The 20,243-nt window shown below is 38.3% G+C and overlaps 1 protein-coding gene across 1 annotated transcript in view; it reads left to right on the forward strand.

The window, feature by feature from the left end:
* Positions 1-19,895, forward strand: part of AQP4 (aquaporin 4) — a 59,488-nt gene extending 39,593 nt beyond the window's left edge. Inside the window, exons 3-5 of the mRNA XM_089675700.1 lie at positions 3,624-3,788; positions 6,110-6,190; positions 14,606-19,895. Of these exons, the coding sequence (XP_089531826.1) occupies positions 3,624-3,788; positions 6,110-6,190; positions 14,606-14,869 (510 nt within the window). The 3' untranslated portion in view covers positions 14,870-19,895. The remainder of the gene's footprint in view (positions 1-3,623; positions 3,789-6,109; positions 6,191-14,605) is intronic.
* The last annotated feature ends 348 nt before the right edge of the window (positions 19,896-20,243 follow it).

Consider the following 20,243-nt stretch of genomic DNA (forward strand, 5'->3'; position numbering starts at 1 on the left):
CAAAACACAAAAATGAAGTAGAAAGAATAAACATAAAAGCCTATTTTTAAAAAGTATGCCATCATAAAATACATTAGATATCAGCTACAAATACATCATAACATTTTATATAATTAGATGAGCATGGGAAAGAGGAGCAGGGGGATCGACTTGTTTTTCCCAAGAAGAGCTTTCCCAGTTCATTTAACAGAGAATCTAGTTTTGCATAGCAAGTCTTTTTCAAAGCAATTTTAGAAATGTATCATTCTTTCACCCCATTTCCAAACTGGGCCATAGTAAAAAGATGTCCTCGGTTTAAAGTTGAAAACCAGTGTAATGGCTGCAGCAATATGCCAACACCCCATTATTGTTTTTTTCAGCCAGTGATTCCCCAACCACTAAAAGTGATCTGAGCAGCTGGATCCCTTTTAGAAGTGGCGGGAGCTTTCCAGTGGTTCTTGGGCTTACCTGCCTGATTGGTGAGCCCGGGGCATCACTTCTGATTTCAGCTGAATGTAAGCAAGACCATTTTATATGTAGGAAAGCACTACGTCAATGTTTTGGGGGGGGGTTTTTTTGGGGGGGGGGGTCTCATGCTTTCCATGGTAGAGAAGAGATGTTTACATTTCCTGTGATAGCAATACAAGTGATTAAAAAAAATGTAAAGGGAGAATGTGAAAATTAAAAACAATTAATAAATAAAAAGAAAAAAAATTTAAGCCGCCCTGATTCCGCTCGTGCTCACGTGCAGTGGTGAATGCTTATGTAGGTCACGCCCACATATGTAAACGGTGTTCACACCATACATGTGAGGTATTGCCATGAACGACAGAGTGAGAGCAATAGTTCTAGCACTATACATCCTCTGTAATTCTAAAATGGTAACCTGTAAACATTTATAAACCGTCACCTATGGAAATTTTTAAACTGTTACTAAACCCAGGACCCTGTATTTACTAAATCTGGTCTCCAACAGCACAGAACATGGAAATGCAATTATTTTAGTAAATATAAACTGCTAAATACCTTTTCTCATCAGCAGTTAGAGCAGTCTTATGACTTCTATCAGTGTCCACACGAGCACTAGTTAAAGCTTGTAGGAGGAGTTTTCTCTAGGAGGATGTAGAATCCCTGACCTCTGTCTGGGGGGCAGTGCTGATTGGCACTGCACTGATCACACGCACTCTCCCAAGAAAAAAAAAACCTCTCTAGCAATACACACCAAACTGAGCATGTGCAGAGTGTCTCCACATGATATGTCCTATCAGGAGATAAGAGGTAGACACTGGAAGAAGGGGAGGATTAGAGAAGTCAGTATAAACAGCATTTTTAGACAATGCAGAGGATTAACCCCTTATGTTACACAGTGACAATAACAAGCATGCTTTACTGCATATACAGACTGATTTTACTGTTGTGGGTTTAGTAACACTTTAAGTACCGTAGCTCCACAAACATGCGCAATTTTAAAGAATGACATGTTGAGTATCTATTTACTCATCGTAACATCTTCTTTAATATTTTACAAAAAGTATTATAGTTACATATTGTGGGGTTTTTTATTTAATAAATTGTATTTTTCCCAAAACAATTGCCTTGGAAAAATTGCTACGCAAATACTGTGTGACATAGAAAATTACAATGACCATCATTTTATTCTCTAGGGTCTCTGCTAAAAAAAATTATATAATGTTTGGGGTTCTAAGTAATTTCCTAGCAAAAAAGCACTGATATTTACATATATGAGAGAAGTGTCAGAATTGTCCCAGTATGGAAGTGGTTAAAAACCATTCATTTAGATTTAAGCCTTAATTGTTTAACTCATTTGCATGCAGTCCTTCCTATTAATCTAAGAACAAATCAATGATGTGCCACCTGGAGATTGGCCTCTGAAAGCATGTTATTATCTGTAAATAATGGAAAGGTCCACTTTTGCCAACTAAATAATGTTTTAATACTGGCAACAAAATGAAATGCCGTTTTCTTGCAATATGGCAAATGAAGGGCATTGTGCACAAGATTTGCACATAGAATTCCTACAGAACTGACATCTTGGTTTTGTGTCTGGCTCACTGCATTTCCTAGAAGCCTACACACAGCTGGAAGTCACATTAGAGGCAACCCATGCAACAGGATTTTCACAGTTAGGTTCCATGCACATGGGGCATTTTAATAACACTGGTTATTTACATATACACATTAGCTGTGTAAAGTCACGTTAAAAATTTGAGTTTTTTAGCATTCTTGCATTAGCGTTTAGCAGCGTTTTGCCATTTTTCAGTATCAGAGCGATTTTACAGCTAAAAAACTTCACTAGAAACCCACTAGTTCTGGGTTTTTTTTCCAGCCAAAAATGCCCCTGCCAAAAAACGTTGATTGCAGTCTATGTGTGCATGGACACCTAGGATAACATGCTGGGGAGCTTACTGGCTGTAGAAAAAAACATCAAAAGACAAAAACAGCAGCTGTAAAAATGTCCAGTGTGCATGAGGACTTAAAGCAGTGTTTCTCAACTCCAGTCCTCATGGACCCCCAACAGGTCATGTTTTCAGGATTTCCATTATTTTGCACAGGTGATTTGATCAGTTTCACTGCCTTAGTAATTACCACAGCTGTTTCATCTGAGGGAAATCCTGAAAACATGACCTGTTGGGGGTCCATGAGGACTGGAGTTGAGAAACACTGACTTAAAGGAATGCCGATGGTGTTCCCTTTGATTACAACAGTGGGATTGCTCAGGTTTTGTTAATGAAGGAGAACCTTCCCACTCTCTCACTTTGATAGTTTTTAAGAAAGGAAATGGTAAGAAGTGTGCAAGAAAGTAGAATGTACAACAGAGATTCACTTTAAGCTTTGATCAGAAGTAGGCAACATGAAGGCTAATGTGTTAGATTAGATAGATACAAAATGTTGTCCATTATCCAAAATGGACTCCCAGAAACTCATTTTTGAGTTCTCCATTTATCACTGGTATTCAATATTTAACATGTGGGGCTCTGGTGACACCTTTTCGGGGACCAGATCAAGGAAAATATCATGCTTGTTGTTATAGTATAAGGCCCGGTTCACACTACATGCATTTCAGTTGCATTTCTTCTGAATCCAAAATACACAGAAAGCAGGTTATATGGTTGTTGATGTCATAGTTCACATCAGTGCTTGCAGTTACAGTGTGTTCCGGGTGCAGAAAAAAAGTAGAACAGGCTGCATTTTTTCTGCACAGAACTGTACTGGAATGTGGTAAAATGCATCAAAAACTCACCGGAATGCACTGGAATGCACCAAAACACACTGGAACACGCATGTCACTATTTAAATTGAAGAAAAAGAGGAAAAAATTAATTGGAATGCATAAAAAAATGCACTGGAACGCATCAAAAATGCATCAAAAACATGCCAAAACGCTTAAAAATGCGGATGCAAAAATGCATCCAGAGCGCATCAGGACTACATTTCTATAGTGTGAACTGGCCCTAAAAGTGTCTCTGGGCATTTATATTATATATTAACATTATGTAACAATTAAAGGATAACTAAAAATATTAAAAAGGAAATGAAAAACATTATATTTTACCTTTTATACTGTGTTTCATTTAAATATAGCCCTCTTGCATTTGTAATTTTTGTATTTAATACATTCATAGGTGAATGCAAAGCTTTCTCCTGGTCATGGGCTCCTGGTTGAATTGATAATTACTTTCCAGTTGCTTTTTACCATTTGTGCAAGTTGTGATTCAAAGCGCAATGATATCACTGGATCAGTAGCACTCGCAATTGGATTTTCTGTGGCAATAGGTCATCTGTTTGCTGTAAGTAAAAACCACTGTAGATACAGTATATTATGTGAACCTGTTGTTATTCAATGAGTTGGTTTCTACGCATAGCTGCACCAGGTTTTGCACTCTCCAATTTTGGTGGATAACCCCCAATATGTTTATGACCCATTCACCCCTATTCGTTGTGAAAACAGGCGTGTTACCACAGCACATGATGTCATGCACACGTTAAGGCATTGCAATGTCATTGAGATGGCACCACAATGCACTAAAGCACTTGCATTGCAGCGTACCACAACACAAGGTAACAAATTAGCAAGTGTTGGGATGCGCTACATTACAAAAAATAGCATATATCCAATTTCTGGTCCATTGTGGTGCATTGGCAGGCCATTCAAATAAATAGGCTACCTTAATGCAATGTACATTAATGTGCAACATATTGGGCATTAACCCTCCTGGCGGTATTCCCGAGTGTAGCTTGGGGTTAAGTTTCAGTACCAGAAGTGGTAACACCGAGCTACACTCGGGATTACTCGGGATTACCCTGCAGCGTTGCTCAGGGATTTCCTCCAGCACTGTCCCCCCTGCAGCATCCCCGGCCATCTCCTCCGGCCGATGCCGGCATCCGTCTTCCGGGTTCCGGTCTCTGCGAGCTTCAGGACGTACAGGACCAGCAGGAAATTAAAACAATTTAAAATGTGACATTTACTCAATACACTAAAATCACATAGTATAACATTACTGTATCAAACCATTTCACATACATTTTGTCCCTAGTGCTTTGTCCTGTGCCCTGTCTGCATTTTTACTGTTCTTTATGCCTGGAAACTGAGAAACGTCCATGGCGTCCAAAAAGCGTCCCTTTAGGTCAAAAACGGTTTTAGACCAGCTAGAGAACAGCGATAGTAAATTAGAACCACTTGCAGAATTGAGTGATAATGATTTGTGAGGAAATTCGTCATTAGACACTGATAACGATTTTGCGACTAAGATCAGTGATGTGCGAACTTGGCGCTATATTTCAAATTTCAGTGTTTTTGGTTTGATTATATTATTGAATTACATTTTTTATTATTATTATTATATTATTTTTTATGATTATGTATTATATTATAATTTATGATTTCGTGTTTCAAATTTTATCATACCCGGGATGTTTACTAGACTCTTGTTCGGACAGATTTCAGTGAGTTATTCCTAAGAATTACAGGCTTACAATAAAAAAAATACATATTTCCATGCAAAAAAAGTACCAATTTGAGCACAGAAATACTGACATAATCAGACCGCTAGGGAGGTTAATACACTGCAAAAGACCAGATAGATGTGACTTGACCCTCAGGCTTTAAATGTAGTGAACTTATTTATGGTATAATGTACTTCCTTGTGCGTTTATAAAATTCCCTGGCAGTGCCAGCCTGGTAACGAAAAGCAGCCCTGGATTTTTACACCATCTCACATTTATGATCAAGATATGCCAACTATTACTATATCTGTAATATATCTGTAATTGCCAACCTTCACCTCCCCTCTATGTTGTTTGAGAAAAAAAATGGCATACAACAGTGGAGGAACAATGGGGCATCTGCTGGTACACTGGAGGGGAGTTTGTTCCAATTATTAGGTACTGATGAGTTTTAAGCTCATATTTGGCAGTGGTTTCTGTGAGCATTAGCAAAGGAAAAGGTTGTTTTAATAATAATAGATAACACATCCATCACTGCCCTACTGCTGGATAGAAAATTAAAAGATTATGAGAATGATCATGATGAATAATTTTATGAATTTATGATACATAGAAACATAGAAAAGTGACGGCAGAAAGACTGAGTGGTCCATCAAGTTTGCCCATTTTGGGGGGGGGGGGTTTTGTGTGTTTTTTTTGGGGGGGGGGTTGGTTTTTGTTTGTTACTTGCTTTTGTTAACTTTTTTGTCTGAGTAAAGATCTATGCTTGTCCCAATCATGTTGGAAGCTATTTACTGTTGACTGGCTCACTACTGCTGCTGGAAGTTTATTCCAAGCATCAACTACTCTTTCTTTAAAATAGTACTTTCTGAGGTTAGTTTTAATCTTTCTTCCAGTTAGTTTAAGGTCATGTCCCTGTGTTCTTGATTTTGTTTTCGTGTTTAAAATACTGTCCTCCTGAACTTTATTCACCACCTTGATGATGATGATGATGTAACGTCATGGCTGATGATCAGGTACCTTGGAGTACTACTGTCTCAAGCTAATCGCCTGCTAAAATGGTATGGACAAGAATGTCAAATGGTTATCAGCATGAAACAATGTTTATACATTTAACTTTCTCTGTTTAGCAACTTCATTTGTTTTATGTTCTATCCTTCTATAGATCAACTACACAGGAGCCAGCATGAATCCAGCTAGATCATTTGGTCCAGCTGTCATCATGAACAAATGGGAAAACCACTGGGTAAGACAAATTAAATACACTAATTATAATACATTTGTTTAAAGTCTATTAAAATATATACATATACTGTACATTAATTAATGCTAGTAGAAATCCTTATTAGGACTAAATTGAGGGAGGTTGTATTGCATTTTATTTTTTGCTTTAACACTGGCGGGTCTATTCGAAAAGCAACGAATGGCTTTAAAACACATGCACCTATAAGATTCCTCTGCTTTATATATATATATATATATATACACACACACACTGTATACACATATTGAAGCCCATATTAAATATACTTTACCAACCGTTCAGTGTCTGCTACCCCTCTCTGCCAATCCCTCCACTTGCTTCCACTCACTAAACGGATAAAATTCATAAAACTAACAACAATTTACAAAGCCATCCACAACTCTGCCCCCCCCCCCCCAGCTACATCACCAACTTGGTCTCAAAATATCAACCAAACCGCTCTCTTTGATCCTCCCAAGACCTTCTGCTCTATAGTTCCCATGTCACCTCCTCGCATGCTCGCCTCCAGGACTTCTCTTGAGCTTCCCCCATCCTATGGAAATCCCTACCCAAATCTGTCCGGCTATCTCCTAATCTGTCCGCCTTTAGACGATCCCTGTAAACCTTTCTCTTTAAAGAAGCTTATCCTGTTTCTAAGTAGTAAACTGCCATTTATTTCCTCCATCAGCTCCTCCCCTCACAGCTATTACTTTTTATATCACTCAACCTTTCCAACTAGATTGTAAGCTCTAATGAGCAGGGCCCTCTTTTTCCTCTTGTACCAAATTTTATTGTAATTGTAATGTCTACTTTTATTTTGTAAAGCGCTGTGCAGACTGTTGGCGCTATATAAATCCTGTATAATAATAAATAATAATACACATGTTGAAGCCCATCTCCAGGCAAAAATGAAAATACCTTCCCCCTTACTTATTCAAACCTTTCTATTTTTTGTTTTCAAATCTGCCTTCTAAAGCAATGTTTCTGGGTGTGGGGGGCTGGTAATCCACTCCCCTTTTGCTGACTTCACTCTTGAGAATTCTGTCCTGGATCCTGAGAGAACTCCTCCACTGAACAGCTAATAGAAAATCCCCATGTCATACAGCAAGAAGAGAGAAGATTTGAAATGTCACATTACAGTTGATAGAGGTGATTAAAAAAGATTTAGGTAGTTGTTCAATTTTTTAAAAAATTTTCATGGCACCAACTAGTTAGAGGAGAGTGGGGATGGAGGGCATGTTTGAGCCTGGAGGGTAGCTCTCTCAGTACGTCATATAGACTGGAGAGTGAGGGGTTCTACACACACTTCCAGCTTTTAAATCTGACAATCAGACTCCTGCCTGTCAGGTGGAAGCAGTCGTGCGCCCCCATTGTGTATCCCCGGCTCTGCCTGCCCGGGACCAGAATAGCAGGTGCTGCCAGGTAGAGGGGAGGAAGCTAAGCAGATACATGTCGCATATCTCCCCGTCTTGTTGCTGACTCAGAAGCAACATGTAAAATTTCACTTCCATGTCTCCCTCTCAGTTTCCCGGCCATCAAATTAGGTAATTTATTGTGTTTGTGTACTTTTTATTGAAATTTTGCATTTCACAGACCTTTGCAGTAAAATCGTGATGTAAAAAAATTGGAACTATGACTATTTTATTCTCTAGGGTGTATGCTTTCAGAAACGTTTTGGGGTTTTTATGTAATCATCAGACCTGAAATGATTTTTAAAATGTGTGCATTTTTTTAAAAAATGTATCTGGCAGCAAAAGGGTTAAATATGATTCTTTTATTAACAGCCTCTTAATTGTTCTGAAAAAATACAGTATTTAGATTTACATCTGTATTATTCATTACAATTTAACCTGTTTCCAGTCAACAAGTGGATATTTAATACAAGAGATAGATATTTTTGTGGCATATGACCACTGCTATACCTGTATGTGGTCACCCCACAGAGGTGGACCATTGCTGGATCTTTAGTAGGTTTAACCATGTCAGCCAAAGTGGTAGTTACGCATAAGGATATTTTTATTGTCATTCAAAAAACTTGTTATACATGAAAGACATCAAATAATATACTCAGGCCGTAGTGAACAATAATACAAGACAAATACACAAAAATAAATAAATGTGTAAATATAAAAACATACAAATCATTTTGCAATTATTGCAATCATAAATCATCATAAAGTACAGTACTATTAATGTAAGTTTGCACAAATGCTAAGAAAAGAAATACTAATATATAGAAGTGATATTTTAAGTTGATGCAGAAATATTTAATCTCACAGCATTAGGAAAAAAAGGTGTTCATGAGTCTGGTGGTTCTGGCCCTGATGCTGCATTACATCCAACCTGAAGCAAGGGGGACCAACAGTCCATATGTAGGATGGAAAGAGTCCCTCATAATATTAAAACTGCTCTTCAGGCATTTCTTGAAAAATTAAAAGTCAGCAGCTACAAAAACAGTGGCTGCTGACTTTTAATAAACAAACACTCACCTTTCCTGGGATCCAGTACCTTCCTCACCTGAGCCAGTTTCCTAGGGGTATTCAGTAACTCTAAAAACTTCTATCCCCAACTACTTAGTTCACGTTTATCCATTCAGAGGTCCCCAGCCTTGCCTGTAATCTTCACCTGTGTTTCCATAGACCTTACAGCAATGCGTCCCACAGCTCTCCACCATTTACACTGCCTGTTAAAACTATACTATACTAATATATACAGTTGTGTTCAAAATAATAGCAGTCAGACCTCACTAACCTGATCAATCACTGTTTTTGGTAGAAATGATATTTCTACATGGCAAATAATTTACTAGCAGGTGTAGTACAGTAATAGAAATCCAACAGACCCAACAGTCATGACATGCATGCTGCTGATTCTGTGTAATTGAATCACTAATTGAAAGGGGCATGTTCAAAATAATAGCAGTGTGGAGTTCTATTAGTGAGGTCATTCATTCTTTGAAAAGCAGATGGCAATTATTGCCCTTATTTAAGGAAGGAGGCAGCAAATGTTGTTCATGCTGGTTACAGTGCATTTCTCTCTGAAATTCTGAGGAAAATGGGTCGTTCCAGACATTGTTCAGAAGAACAGCGTACCTTGATTAAAAAGTTGATTGGAGAGGGGAAAACATATAAAGAAGTGCAGAAAATGATAGGCTGCTCAGCTAAAATGATCGCAAATTCTTTAAAATGGCAACTAAAACCTGAAAGACGTGGAAGAAAGCAAAAAACTACCATTCGAATGGTTAGAAGAATAGCCAAAATGGCAAGCACTCAGCCAACAATCAGCTCCAAGAAGATAAAAGAAGGTCTAAAGTTACCTGTGAGTACTGTTACAATTAGAAGACGCCTATGTGAAGCCAAGCTATCTGCAAGAAGCCCCCGCAAAGTCCCACTGTTGAAAAAAAAGACGTGCTGAAGAGGTTACAATTTGCCAAAGAGCACATTGACTGGCCTACAGAGAAATGGAGCAACATTTTGTGGACTGATGAAAGTAAGATTGTTCTTTTTGGGTCTAGTGGCCGGAGACAGTTTGTCAGACGATCCCCAAACACTGAATTCAAGCCACAGTACACTGTGAAGACAGTGAAGCATGGTGGCGCAAGCATCATGATATGGGGATGTTTCTCATACTATGGTGTTGGGCCTATTTATCGCATACCAGGGATCATGAATACATCAGAATACTTGAAGAGGTCATGCTGCCTTATTCTGAAGAGGAAATGCCCTTGAAATGGGTGTTCCAACAAGACAATGACCCCAAACACACAAGTAAACGTGCAACATCTTGGTTCCAGACCAACAAGATTGACGCTATGGAGTGGGCAGCCCAATCCCTGGATCTTAATCCAATAGAACACTTGTGGGGTGACATCAAAAATGCAGTTTCTGAGGCAAAACCAAGAAATAGAGAAGAACTTTGGAATGTAGTCCAATCATCCTGAGCTGGAATACCTGTTCACAGGTGCTAGAAGTTGGTTGACTCCATGCAACACAGATGTACAGCAGTTCTCAGAAACAGTGCTTATACAACTAAATATTAATTAAATGATTCAAAGGAAAGCAAAATCTTCACACATTTTTCAGTTTATATAGTGAATGTTTGAGTTTGTAAAGAAGAATACAAACACTGCTATTTTTTTGAACAGTCTAATATTCACTTTTCTTCAATTTGTTAGAGGAACAACACAAATTTGATATATTTTTCTTTATGTTTTGATTTGGAATAGATTGTGTAGTGCTCCCAATGCATTTGTGTGTATGGAAATAAAAGCTATTAGAAGGATTTGAGCTTTATTCACTTTTTTCAACACACTGCTATTATTTTGAACACAACTGTATGTATATATATATATATATATATATATATATATATATATATACACACATACATATATACAATATATTGCCAAAAGTATTGGGACACCCCTCCAAATCATTGGATTCAGGTATTCCAATCACCTCCATGGCCACAGGTGTATACAGTCAAGCACCTAGGCATGCAGACTGCTTCTACAAACATTTGTGAAAGAATGGGTCGCTCTCAGGAGCTCAGTGAATTCAAGTGTGATACTGTGATAGGTTACCACCTGTGCAATAAGTCCATCCGTGAAATTTCCTTACCACTAAATATTCCACAGTCAACTGTTAGTGGTACTATAACAAAGTGGAAGCAACTGGGAAAAACAGCAACTCAGCCACAAAGTGGATGCCCATGTAAAATGACAGAACGGGGTCAGCACATGCTCAAGCGCACAGTGCACAGAAGTCGCCAACTGTCTGCAGAGTCAATAGCTAAAGATCTCCATACTTCATGTGGCCTTCAGATTAGCACAAAAGTGCATAGAGAGCTTCATGGAATGGGTTTCCATGGCCGTGCAGCTGACTCCAAGCCTTAAGTCACCAAGTGCAATGCAAAGCGTTGGATGCAGTGGTGTAAAACACGCCACCACTGGACTCTAGAGCAGTGGAGACATATTCTCTGGAGTGACTAATCACGCTTCTCTGTCTGGCAATCCGATGGACATGTCTGATTTTGGAGGCTGCCGGGAGAACAGTACTTGCCTGACTGCATTGTGCCAAGTGTAAAGTTTGGTGGAGGGAGGATTATGGTGTGGGGTTGTTTTTCAGGGGTTGGGATTGGCCCCTTAGTTCCAGTGAAGGGAACTCTTAAGGCATCAGCATACCAAGACATTTTGGACAATTTCATGCTTCCATCTCTGTGGGAAGAGTTTGGGGATGGCCCATTCCTTTTCCAACATGACTGTGCACCAGTGCACAAAGCAAGGTCCATAAAGACATGGATGAGCCAGTTTCGGGTGGAGGAACTTGATTGGCCTGCACAGAGTCCTGACTTCAACCTGACTGAACAACTTTGGGATAAATTGGAGCGGAGACTGTGGGCCAGGCCTTCTCGTCCGACATCGTTGCCTGACCTTACAAATGCACTTCTGGAAGAATGGTCAAACATTCCCATAGACACACTCCTAAACCTTGTGGACAGCCTTCCCAGAAGAGTTAAAGCTGTTATAGCTGCAAAGGGCGGGCCAACTCAATATTGAACCCTATGGACTAAGAATGGGATGCCATTAAAGTTCATGTGCATGTAAAGGAAGGTGTCCCTATACTTTTGGCAATATAGTGTATGTACACTTGTATATATTTGTATAAACATATGTATACACAACCTTCTACTCAAGATACCCTGCTCTAAATAACCCTTCTAATCACTACTATCTTACATATGAGGACCCCTACTGGCTCCAACAGCTCAATTGGCTGCCTACTCTTATTACAGGATTCCAAACCTTAACTATGGTGACATCTACTGGTCAATTTGGGGAACTACATTGGACATATCCGTAAAGCTGAATTAAAAGGATTAATGCTCACCTTTCCCAAAGGTTTCTTGCTGGTGCCGACATCCTATCCTGTAAAGTGTTTTTTGCAAATCTTCATAGGCTGGCACAGGATGAGCTAGTCATGAAGCTAGTCACTAGGATATAGCTGTATGTTTTATTGCATGTCTCTTTTGCAATAAAAAGTCTGTCTGCACTTGTAACAGCAGAACTTTCATTCTGCATTAAACTCCAATATTATAGGTTCATGACAGAGTCACCAGTGATGCATATAAATACTGTACTGTAAGTTAAACATAGTAGTTTCTGGGAACAGGTAAGTTTCTGAGAAAACTGTGTGCAATTTTAAGCAAAAAAAAATAAAAATATATATATATATTAACCATTAGCCACCCGGCCAATGGCCATTTGGCGGCTTCAAAAGTGCTTCGTCCTTCCGGGTGCATGCCATTTGGCGTGCTCCCGCACATGCGCAGTTTGCGCTAATGCAGAGCCGCGCAGCGGCGTGATCTGTCACCGGCCGTGTACCTCGGACACGGCCAATGACAGATCTGAGTACCGGCCCCCGTTGCTAGTACCATGTGACCTGCTGTGACCAATCACAGCAGGTCACATGACAGTTGTATACAATGGATGGCTTCATTCATGCCATCCATTGTATACTAGTGCCTAGCTGTGAATGGTCACAGCTAATCACATGCGCATGTCATGTGATTAGCTGTGACCAAATCACAGCTAAGCACAAAAAGAAAAAAAAAAAAAACCTGAATGAATCGATTTCATTCAGGTAAATGCTTACTTATAGCAAAGTAATTCTTTGCTATAAGCAAATTGTGTAAAAAAAAAAAAAATACTGATCACTTCCCCAAAGTAGTACAATGTTACTATGGTAACATTGTACTACTTTGGTCATAGTAAAATATGAAAAAAAAATAAAAAAAATCTAATAAAAAATTAAAAATAATAAAAAAATAAAAAATATATATATATTTTTTTTTTCATACTGTCACCAGTCAGTGTCCCTGTTCACTGCCATGCCAGTTATATGATGACGCTGTACTGCACTGGTGACAGTATGTAAAAAAAAAAATAGTGAAAATAATATTTTTCATTTTTTCATTTTCCGAAAAATTCTGACAAAAAAAATACTTCAAAAAACTCGCCATGCCTCTTATGAAGTACGTCGGACTGTCTACTCTGCAAAAAGGGGTCATTTGGGGATATCTGTACTATTCTGACATTCTTGGACCTCAAGAAATTAGATTGGCTGTCAGTACTTCAGGATTGATCAATATTCAGATATATACCATAGTTTGTGAACTCTATAACTTTCCTACAAACTAAATAATACATCCTAATTTGGGTTTTTTTCACCAAAGACATGTAGCAGAATACATCTCGGCCTAAATTTATGAAGAACAATTATTTATTTGTAAACTTTTATAACAGAAACAAAGAAAAACGTGTTTTTTTTTCAAAATGTTTGGTCTTTTTTTGTTAATTTAGCAAAAAATAAAAAGCCCAGCAGTGATTAAATACCACCAAAAGAAAGCTCCAGTTGTGTGCAGAAAATGATAAAATTTTAGTTTGGGTACAATGTTGTATGACCGCGCAATTGTCATTCAAAGTGTGAGAGCGCTGAAACGTGAAAAATGGCCTGGGCAGGAAGGTGTAAAATTGCACGGTATTGAAATGGTTAATTATAGTGCAGCACAGTGACTAAGTAGTTAGCACTTCTGCTTGGCAGCACTATGGTCATTAGTTCGAATCCCAACCATGGCACAACCTGCATGGAGTTTGCATATTCTCCCTGTGCCTGAGTGGGTTTCCTCCAGGTACTCCAGTTTCCTCCCACACTACAAAGACATGCTGGTAGGTTAATTAGCTCCTGTCTAAATTGTCCCTAGTATGTGTATGTATGAATGTGAGTTAGGGACCTTAGATTGTACACCCCTTGAGGGTTAGGGACGGATGTGAATGCACAATATATATGTAAAATACTGCATAAATTGATGGTGCTATATAAGTACCTATAATAAAAATAAATAAATATTGCATGTAAGCGAGGTTCATTTACTAGAGGAGTATAAGCAGTTCAGCCAGGAAAGTACATTTTTGATTTGAAAAAGGCATGTTCATTTTGTAAAATGAATGCTATTAAAAAAGGGGAAACAGTTCTTTTTGAATATCTAATTATGAGCAAAAGAAAGAGGAAAACATGGAGTATTGCTAGCACATGAGTGTGTATTCACCCAGTTTACTAACATTCATTTTGCTAAGCAAACAGCCTCTATTAGTAAGCCAACCCCATTGTATGCATGTGAGTATTCTTATTCATATGTGCATATAGGTGTATTTCTAAAGGTGTTTAACTGTGTGTGTACTGTATGTACCACTGCATGCATTTAAAATACGTCCATCTGTATGTATGTACGTGTGTAGGAATGGGGTCCCAAAGATGTTTTTTCTTGACAGTATTTGAAAGCAAGTGCAGCTCCCTCACTTTATGTAATTTAGATTGGGACCAGCTAAAATGGTAATATCTGTTTTTATTTATATTTTAGGTCTACTGGGTTGGGCCAGTTGTTGGTGCTGTTTTCGCAGGATGCCTTTATGAATATCTTTTCTGTCCTGATGTTGAAATAAAGAATCGCTTAAAAGAAGTCTTAAATAAAGCATCACAACAAAGCAAAGGCAAGTATAGTGAAGTAGAAGAAAGCAAAAGTCAAATTGAATCGGATGATTTGTTGCTGAAACCAGGCATTGTTCATGTCTTGGATGAGAAAAAAGGAAAAGATCCGTCTGGAGAAGTGTTATCTTCTGTATGACTAGGACCGGCTTCTGCAACAAAAGAAATGCCACCCATATCGCCATCGCTATTTCTTCCAATCAAAGAAACTGATATATTACAATAGCAGCAATTTTGTAAAAAGTCACAAAAACCTAATTACCAAATATAATTTAAACATACACAATGTAAATACACTATAAAAATATTTACACACAAGATCTTCAAAGAACATCCATTTGGCAGATCTAAGGTAAATAAGAATGATCCTTAATTTAACAAGAAGTCAATACTGAGCCTAAAATCTGCCCGTTTAGCATCTAGATTGACAGTGGACATTAGTTTAAAACACCCACTGGCAAATTCAAACAAATGGTTTTTCCTCTGGCGCATAATTGGCTGTTGTGTTGTCAGCACTGATTAAGACATGCCCCCATTTAATCTATCCAGAAGCATTGTAGCAGCAGATGAGCAAATTCAAAATTAAGCCTTAAAAATATGATATGTTTATTAAAATGATTGTTTCTGTAAAATAAAATATATGTGTTTTTTAAAGATTTGTTTGCTGGTATAAACTTTCAAAAAGTAGTTTAGAGGTAAAGAAACAGCATGAAAAACAGCCAATGGCTGCAGGATGAAAAGAAAAACATTAAGCACCTTTCTGTCTTTTTCTGACCATGTATCTTTTCCTTTTGTTTGATCTGTTGAATGGCTGTAGCAATTCATCAAGACAGTGCAAAAGAGTCCAGATCACACTCTAAAAATAGAAGCTCATTCTGGTTATCTAAAAACAGCAGATAAACATATGCATGAGATGACAGTCAAAATATCAAAAGATCCCTATACCAAAGGATCTTCTTGTAAAATATCTTTACTTAAATGCACATTTTTTTAACTAAATATTCTTGTTTATGTAAGACTGATAAAACAATACTCTATGTATATTCCTTGCTTGTGTAATGTTTTTACTGTGTGGGACAGCAAATGACCATTAGAAATCAAAACAGGTCATATTGTGGATGTTCCAGTAGACTTACAGTACATACCAGTAATACCCCAGGATTAACCATCTCAGGGTTGATTATTCTCCATGTTCTTAGACAAAAGATGCTTGGCAGTCATTTGTAAAATAAGTCTGAACAAATAATTTATTTGTAAAATTCAAAATATAGGAGTGTGAGGGACAATCAGGATTAATCTAGATTTTTTTTTCACTAACTTAGAACGGCATCACACTTTCTCTAAATAAAAAATTATACATACTGGATGTTGGATTGCAAAATTAAGTTTTGCAAAAAAAATTCTCTGAAGAATTTTAGAGAAGCATTTCTAATTATGCTTGGAAAATATATATTCACATGCTGATCAATGAAACTAAAACTTCTATTTTATTGGTACTTAAAGTATGTTTCAACTCACGAAACCCATGTAATATATCTATAGCCTACCAGTCTATAGATGAAGTGGCTATGTTAGTTTTCTTATATTATTATATAATAATTATTATATTATTATATCACTACTTGACTACTGTAACTCCCTCCTCACCGGCCTACCTCATCAGAGACTATCCCCGCTTCAGTCTATCCTGAATTCTACGGCCAGAGTCATCCACCTTACTAACCGCTCCGTATCCGCCACCCCCCTCTGCTAATCCCTCCACTGGCTTCCGATTGCCCAACGCATAAAATTCAAATTACTAACATTGACGAACAAAGCTGTTCATAACACTGCCCCAAACTACATCACCGACCTGATATCCATTTACCACCCAAAACGTACTCTCCACTCCTCACAAGACCTCCTACTCTATAGTTCCCTGGTCTCCTCCTCCCATGCCCGTCTCCAGGACTTCTCCAGGACTTCCCCCATCCTCTGGAACTCACTACCCCAATCCATCAGACTGTCACCTACCCTCCTAACCTTTAGGTGCACCCTGTAAACCCATTTCTTCAGGGAAGCCTACCCCACCCTCACCTAATTGCCGATCTCCTCCACTCTTCCTACCACTCCATCCCCCACAGCTATTTCTTCCTGTACCACTATCCCCCCCCTCCTAGATTGTAAGCTCCAAGGAGCAGGGCCCTCGAACCCCTTGTGTATTATTGTATTGTTACTGTGCTGTCTCATGTATTGTCTCCCATTATAATGTACAGCACTGAGCAGACTGTTGGCGCTATATAAATACTGTATAAAAATAATAATTATATGCCAAGTACATTTTCTGCACGTACAGAAAAATACCCATTGATTTCGGTAGAAATCTTGTCTTTTTAACTTCTTGTGTACTTAAAGTGGTTGTAAACCTCTGACATGAAATCTGAACAAAAAATATCCCTCTATAGTGTGTATTTGTCTCAACCCAGAGCAATAAGTGTCATTTTTGTCTGCTGTCTCGTTTCTCTGCTATCTGTATGAGTCACTGCATGAGGCAAGGGATCCCCAGCACACAGTCTGTGATTGACAGCCGCAGCTCTGTCCCTGTGTGTTATGTGAAGGGGGTGTGTCCATTTCCTCCAATCAGCTCTCAGAGCTCTCCTCACTGAGCTCTGCAGGTTGTAACTTCGGCTCCCTGCCCCCTGATTTCTGGAAGCTCAGATAAGTGTTATAAATTCTGTACTTTGAACGGATGTAAAGAAGAGAAGAGTGCAGATAAACAGGTAGAACTTATGTAGGAGGAGTTGTTGCATCTATGTGTATCACCTGAGGCCAGTCACTTCACTTGGTATATCAAAGGGTTTACAACCACTTTTTACCCAAATTTTAAACAATGTTATCAACTTTCCAAGTCCTCTTCTGAGGATTACAGAACTACTCCTTCATATGGATAGCAGGATGTGTTCTATTGTTCTATCCTAGCATGACATGCTGCTTCTCCATAGATACAGTACAGTGAGTGAGCGATACTGGAATAATCACCAGTTGAAAATAAAGGAAACAAATTCAGAAAATGAAAACTAATGCATCCACCGCATTTAGAGACTGGAAAGCTGCAATATATTACATCCTTACTTTTGGGTTTAGTAGCGCTTTAAATTAGCTTTATTTGCTGGTTTGCTGTTCAGATCTGTTTCTGTGTAAAGGCATAAGAGCTCTACTCTGGTGAGCTAGTATGGCTATTTATCTACCCCCTCAACAGCTTGGCAAACGTATAAAGAAACATAATAGCTTGCAGCATTTTGCCTGGTCAATGGACCTCTGTGTGTAAGTAAAAATTACAAGAACTCCTATTTGTATACCCACAAAATGTTTAGCCTATATCACTGTAATGTAAAAACTGCCATCCACTTTATGGGACTCTTGGGAACAATGTCATGGTTTGACAAAACCGGTCTCCCTCTAGGACAAACCCAAGTCTTGCATACATTGTATCCTGACTGTACCAAATCACTTTTATGTTTTTCTCTGTTTATATAATTGTGGGAGGTGTGGGATATATTGGACAGCCTCAAAAATGCTAACATCATATTGCATTTCATTATATATGTTATGACGCATTCTTGGAATTACACACTTTTGTCTTGTTAGTGCAGAAAAAAAAAAAAATATTATATATATATATATATATATATACACTCACAGGCCACTTTAGTAGGTACACCATGTTAGTGCCAATAAAATATCCACCACACCATTACACCAACACTACCCCAGCCTGATCCATGTTTACAACATGTTTATGCCAAATTCTGACCTACCATCTGAATGTCACAGCTGAAATCGAAGAATGCCCATTCACCTCTGACCTCTGACATCAAGGCAATTTCATCCACACAACTGCAGCTCACTGGATATTTTCTCTTTCTCGGACCATTCTCTGTAAACCCTAGAGATGGTTGTGCGTGAAAATCCCAGTAGACCAGCAGTTTTTGAAATGCTCGTACAGTCCGTCTGGAACCAACAATCCTGCCACGTTCAAAGAAACCTAAATCCCCTTTCTTCCCCATTCTGATCCTCAGTTTAAACTTCCACAAGTTATCTTCACCACATCTAGATGCCTAAATGCATTGAGTTGCTGCAATGTGATTGGCTGATTAACAGTTTGTATTACCAAGCAATTGAACAAGTGTACCCAGTGGTGTATTTAGGTTTTGTGCTGCCCTAGGCAACACAAAATTCACCCCCCCCCCCAACAGAGAGAGCCTGACATTGACCAACAACACACCTGCCCCACCCCCACCCAAGACAGCCTTCCCCCATACACCGGCCACTCCCCTCCCAGCAAGAGAGAGAAGGACACTCATCTTCACAGCTCTGGACATCCCCGAGAATGAGAGTCAAGCAGCCCACAGCCTCTCTCAGATCCCACCTGCATGTGTCCCTTCTTCCATCTCCTCTTTCAGGAGGGTGGTGCTGCGCCCCTGAAAAATGCCGCCCTAGGCAAATGCCTTGTTTGCCTTGTGGTAATTATGCCCCTGAGTGTACCTAATAAAGTGGCCGTGGCCGGGGAGTATATACATATATATATATATATATATATATATATATATATATATATATATATATATAAAATGCAGCAGGCAGTAGGTGCACTTAACGGGACTTACAGCAGGAGGAATTTTTCAACGTTGTTTAATCAATGTATAAGATAATGCAGGAAAGTATTAGCACACCTATTTGGGTATTACTGCTAACTGGGTCCTTGATTTCTGTCACTAACTGGCACAGAAAATAAGGAGAACATCTCACTCCAAATCCAGGTCTCATGAATCAACTTACTGTTCACAGACAGACATTTTTGAGAAAGGTTAGAGCTAACAGAGGTTCAAACTCTTTCCAACTTCTGTATGTCTAAAAAAAAGGTTTTGGTTGGGGGTCCCACTTTTATAAAATGTTTGATTAAAATTGTTCAACTTAAATAGGCAGAAAAGTATTTTATTGATTGGATGTATTTTGTAAAATTTAGTATTTAGTATATAATTGTAATTTTGATTTTCAGCTGTTGAACAGAATTGTGTGGGGATTTGACAATCAATAAATACATTTTTTATTTGCATAAATAGATGTATATATTAAAGTTGATTGCATACATCTGTAAATCTACTGAATAAAAGTAAAACAAGTAATGTATTTGTATGACTTTGGATAAATGTACTGTTTTATTTAGAATGTATATGGAGTGTCAGTGAGAGCTATAGGTGTGTAGAAAGGTATAAGCTGCTGGCACTAAAGTGGTATCCTCACTAGTGATTGAAATATAAAAGGTGCAGCGCTAAAGTAATGAATGAATCAAATGAAATACTTTATGTACATGTTTTAGAAGTATTTCATTTGATTCATACTATTTTTTTAACTTGATATTTGCAGCAAAAGATTTTTACATGCTATGGACTCACCTGCCGTAGAAATTAAAGGTCAAATGATATAATAATCCAATTATCTTTTTTTTTACGAGAGTGCATGTGATCAGCACA

Source organism: Staurois parvus, unplaced genomic scaffold (genome assembly GCF_062004578.1).
Source record: "Staurois parvus isolate SC_StPar_1 unplaced genomic scaffold, SC_StPar_1.0 ptg000157l, whole genome shotgun sequence".
NCBI lineage: Eukaryota > Metazoa > Chordata > Amphibia > Anura > Ranidae > Staurois > Staurois parvus.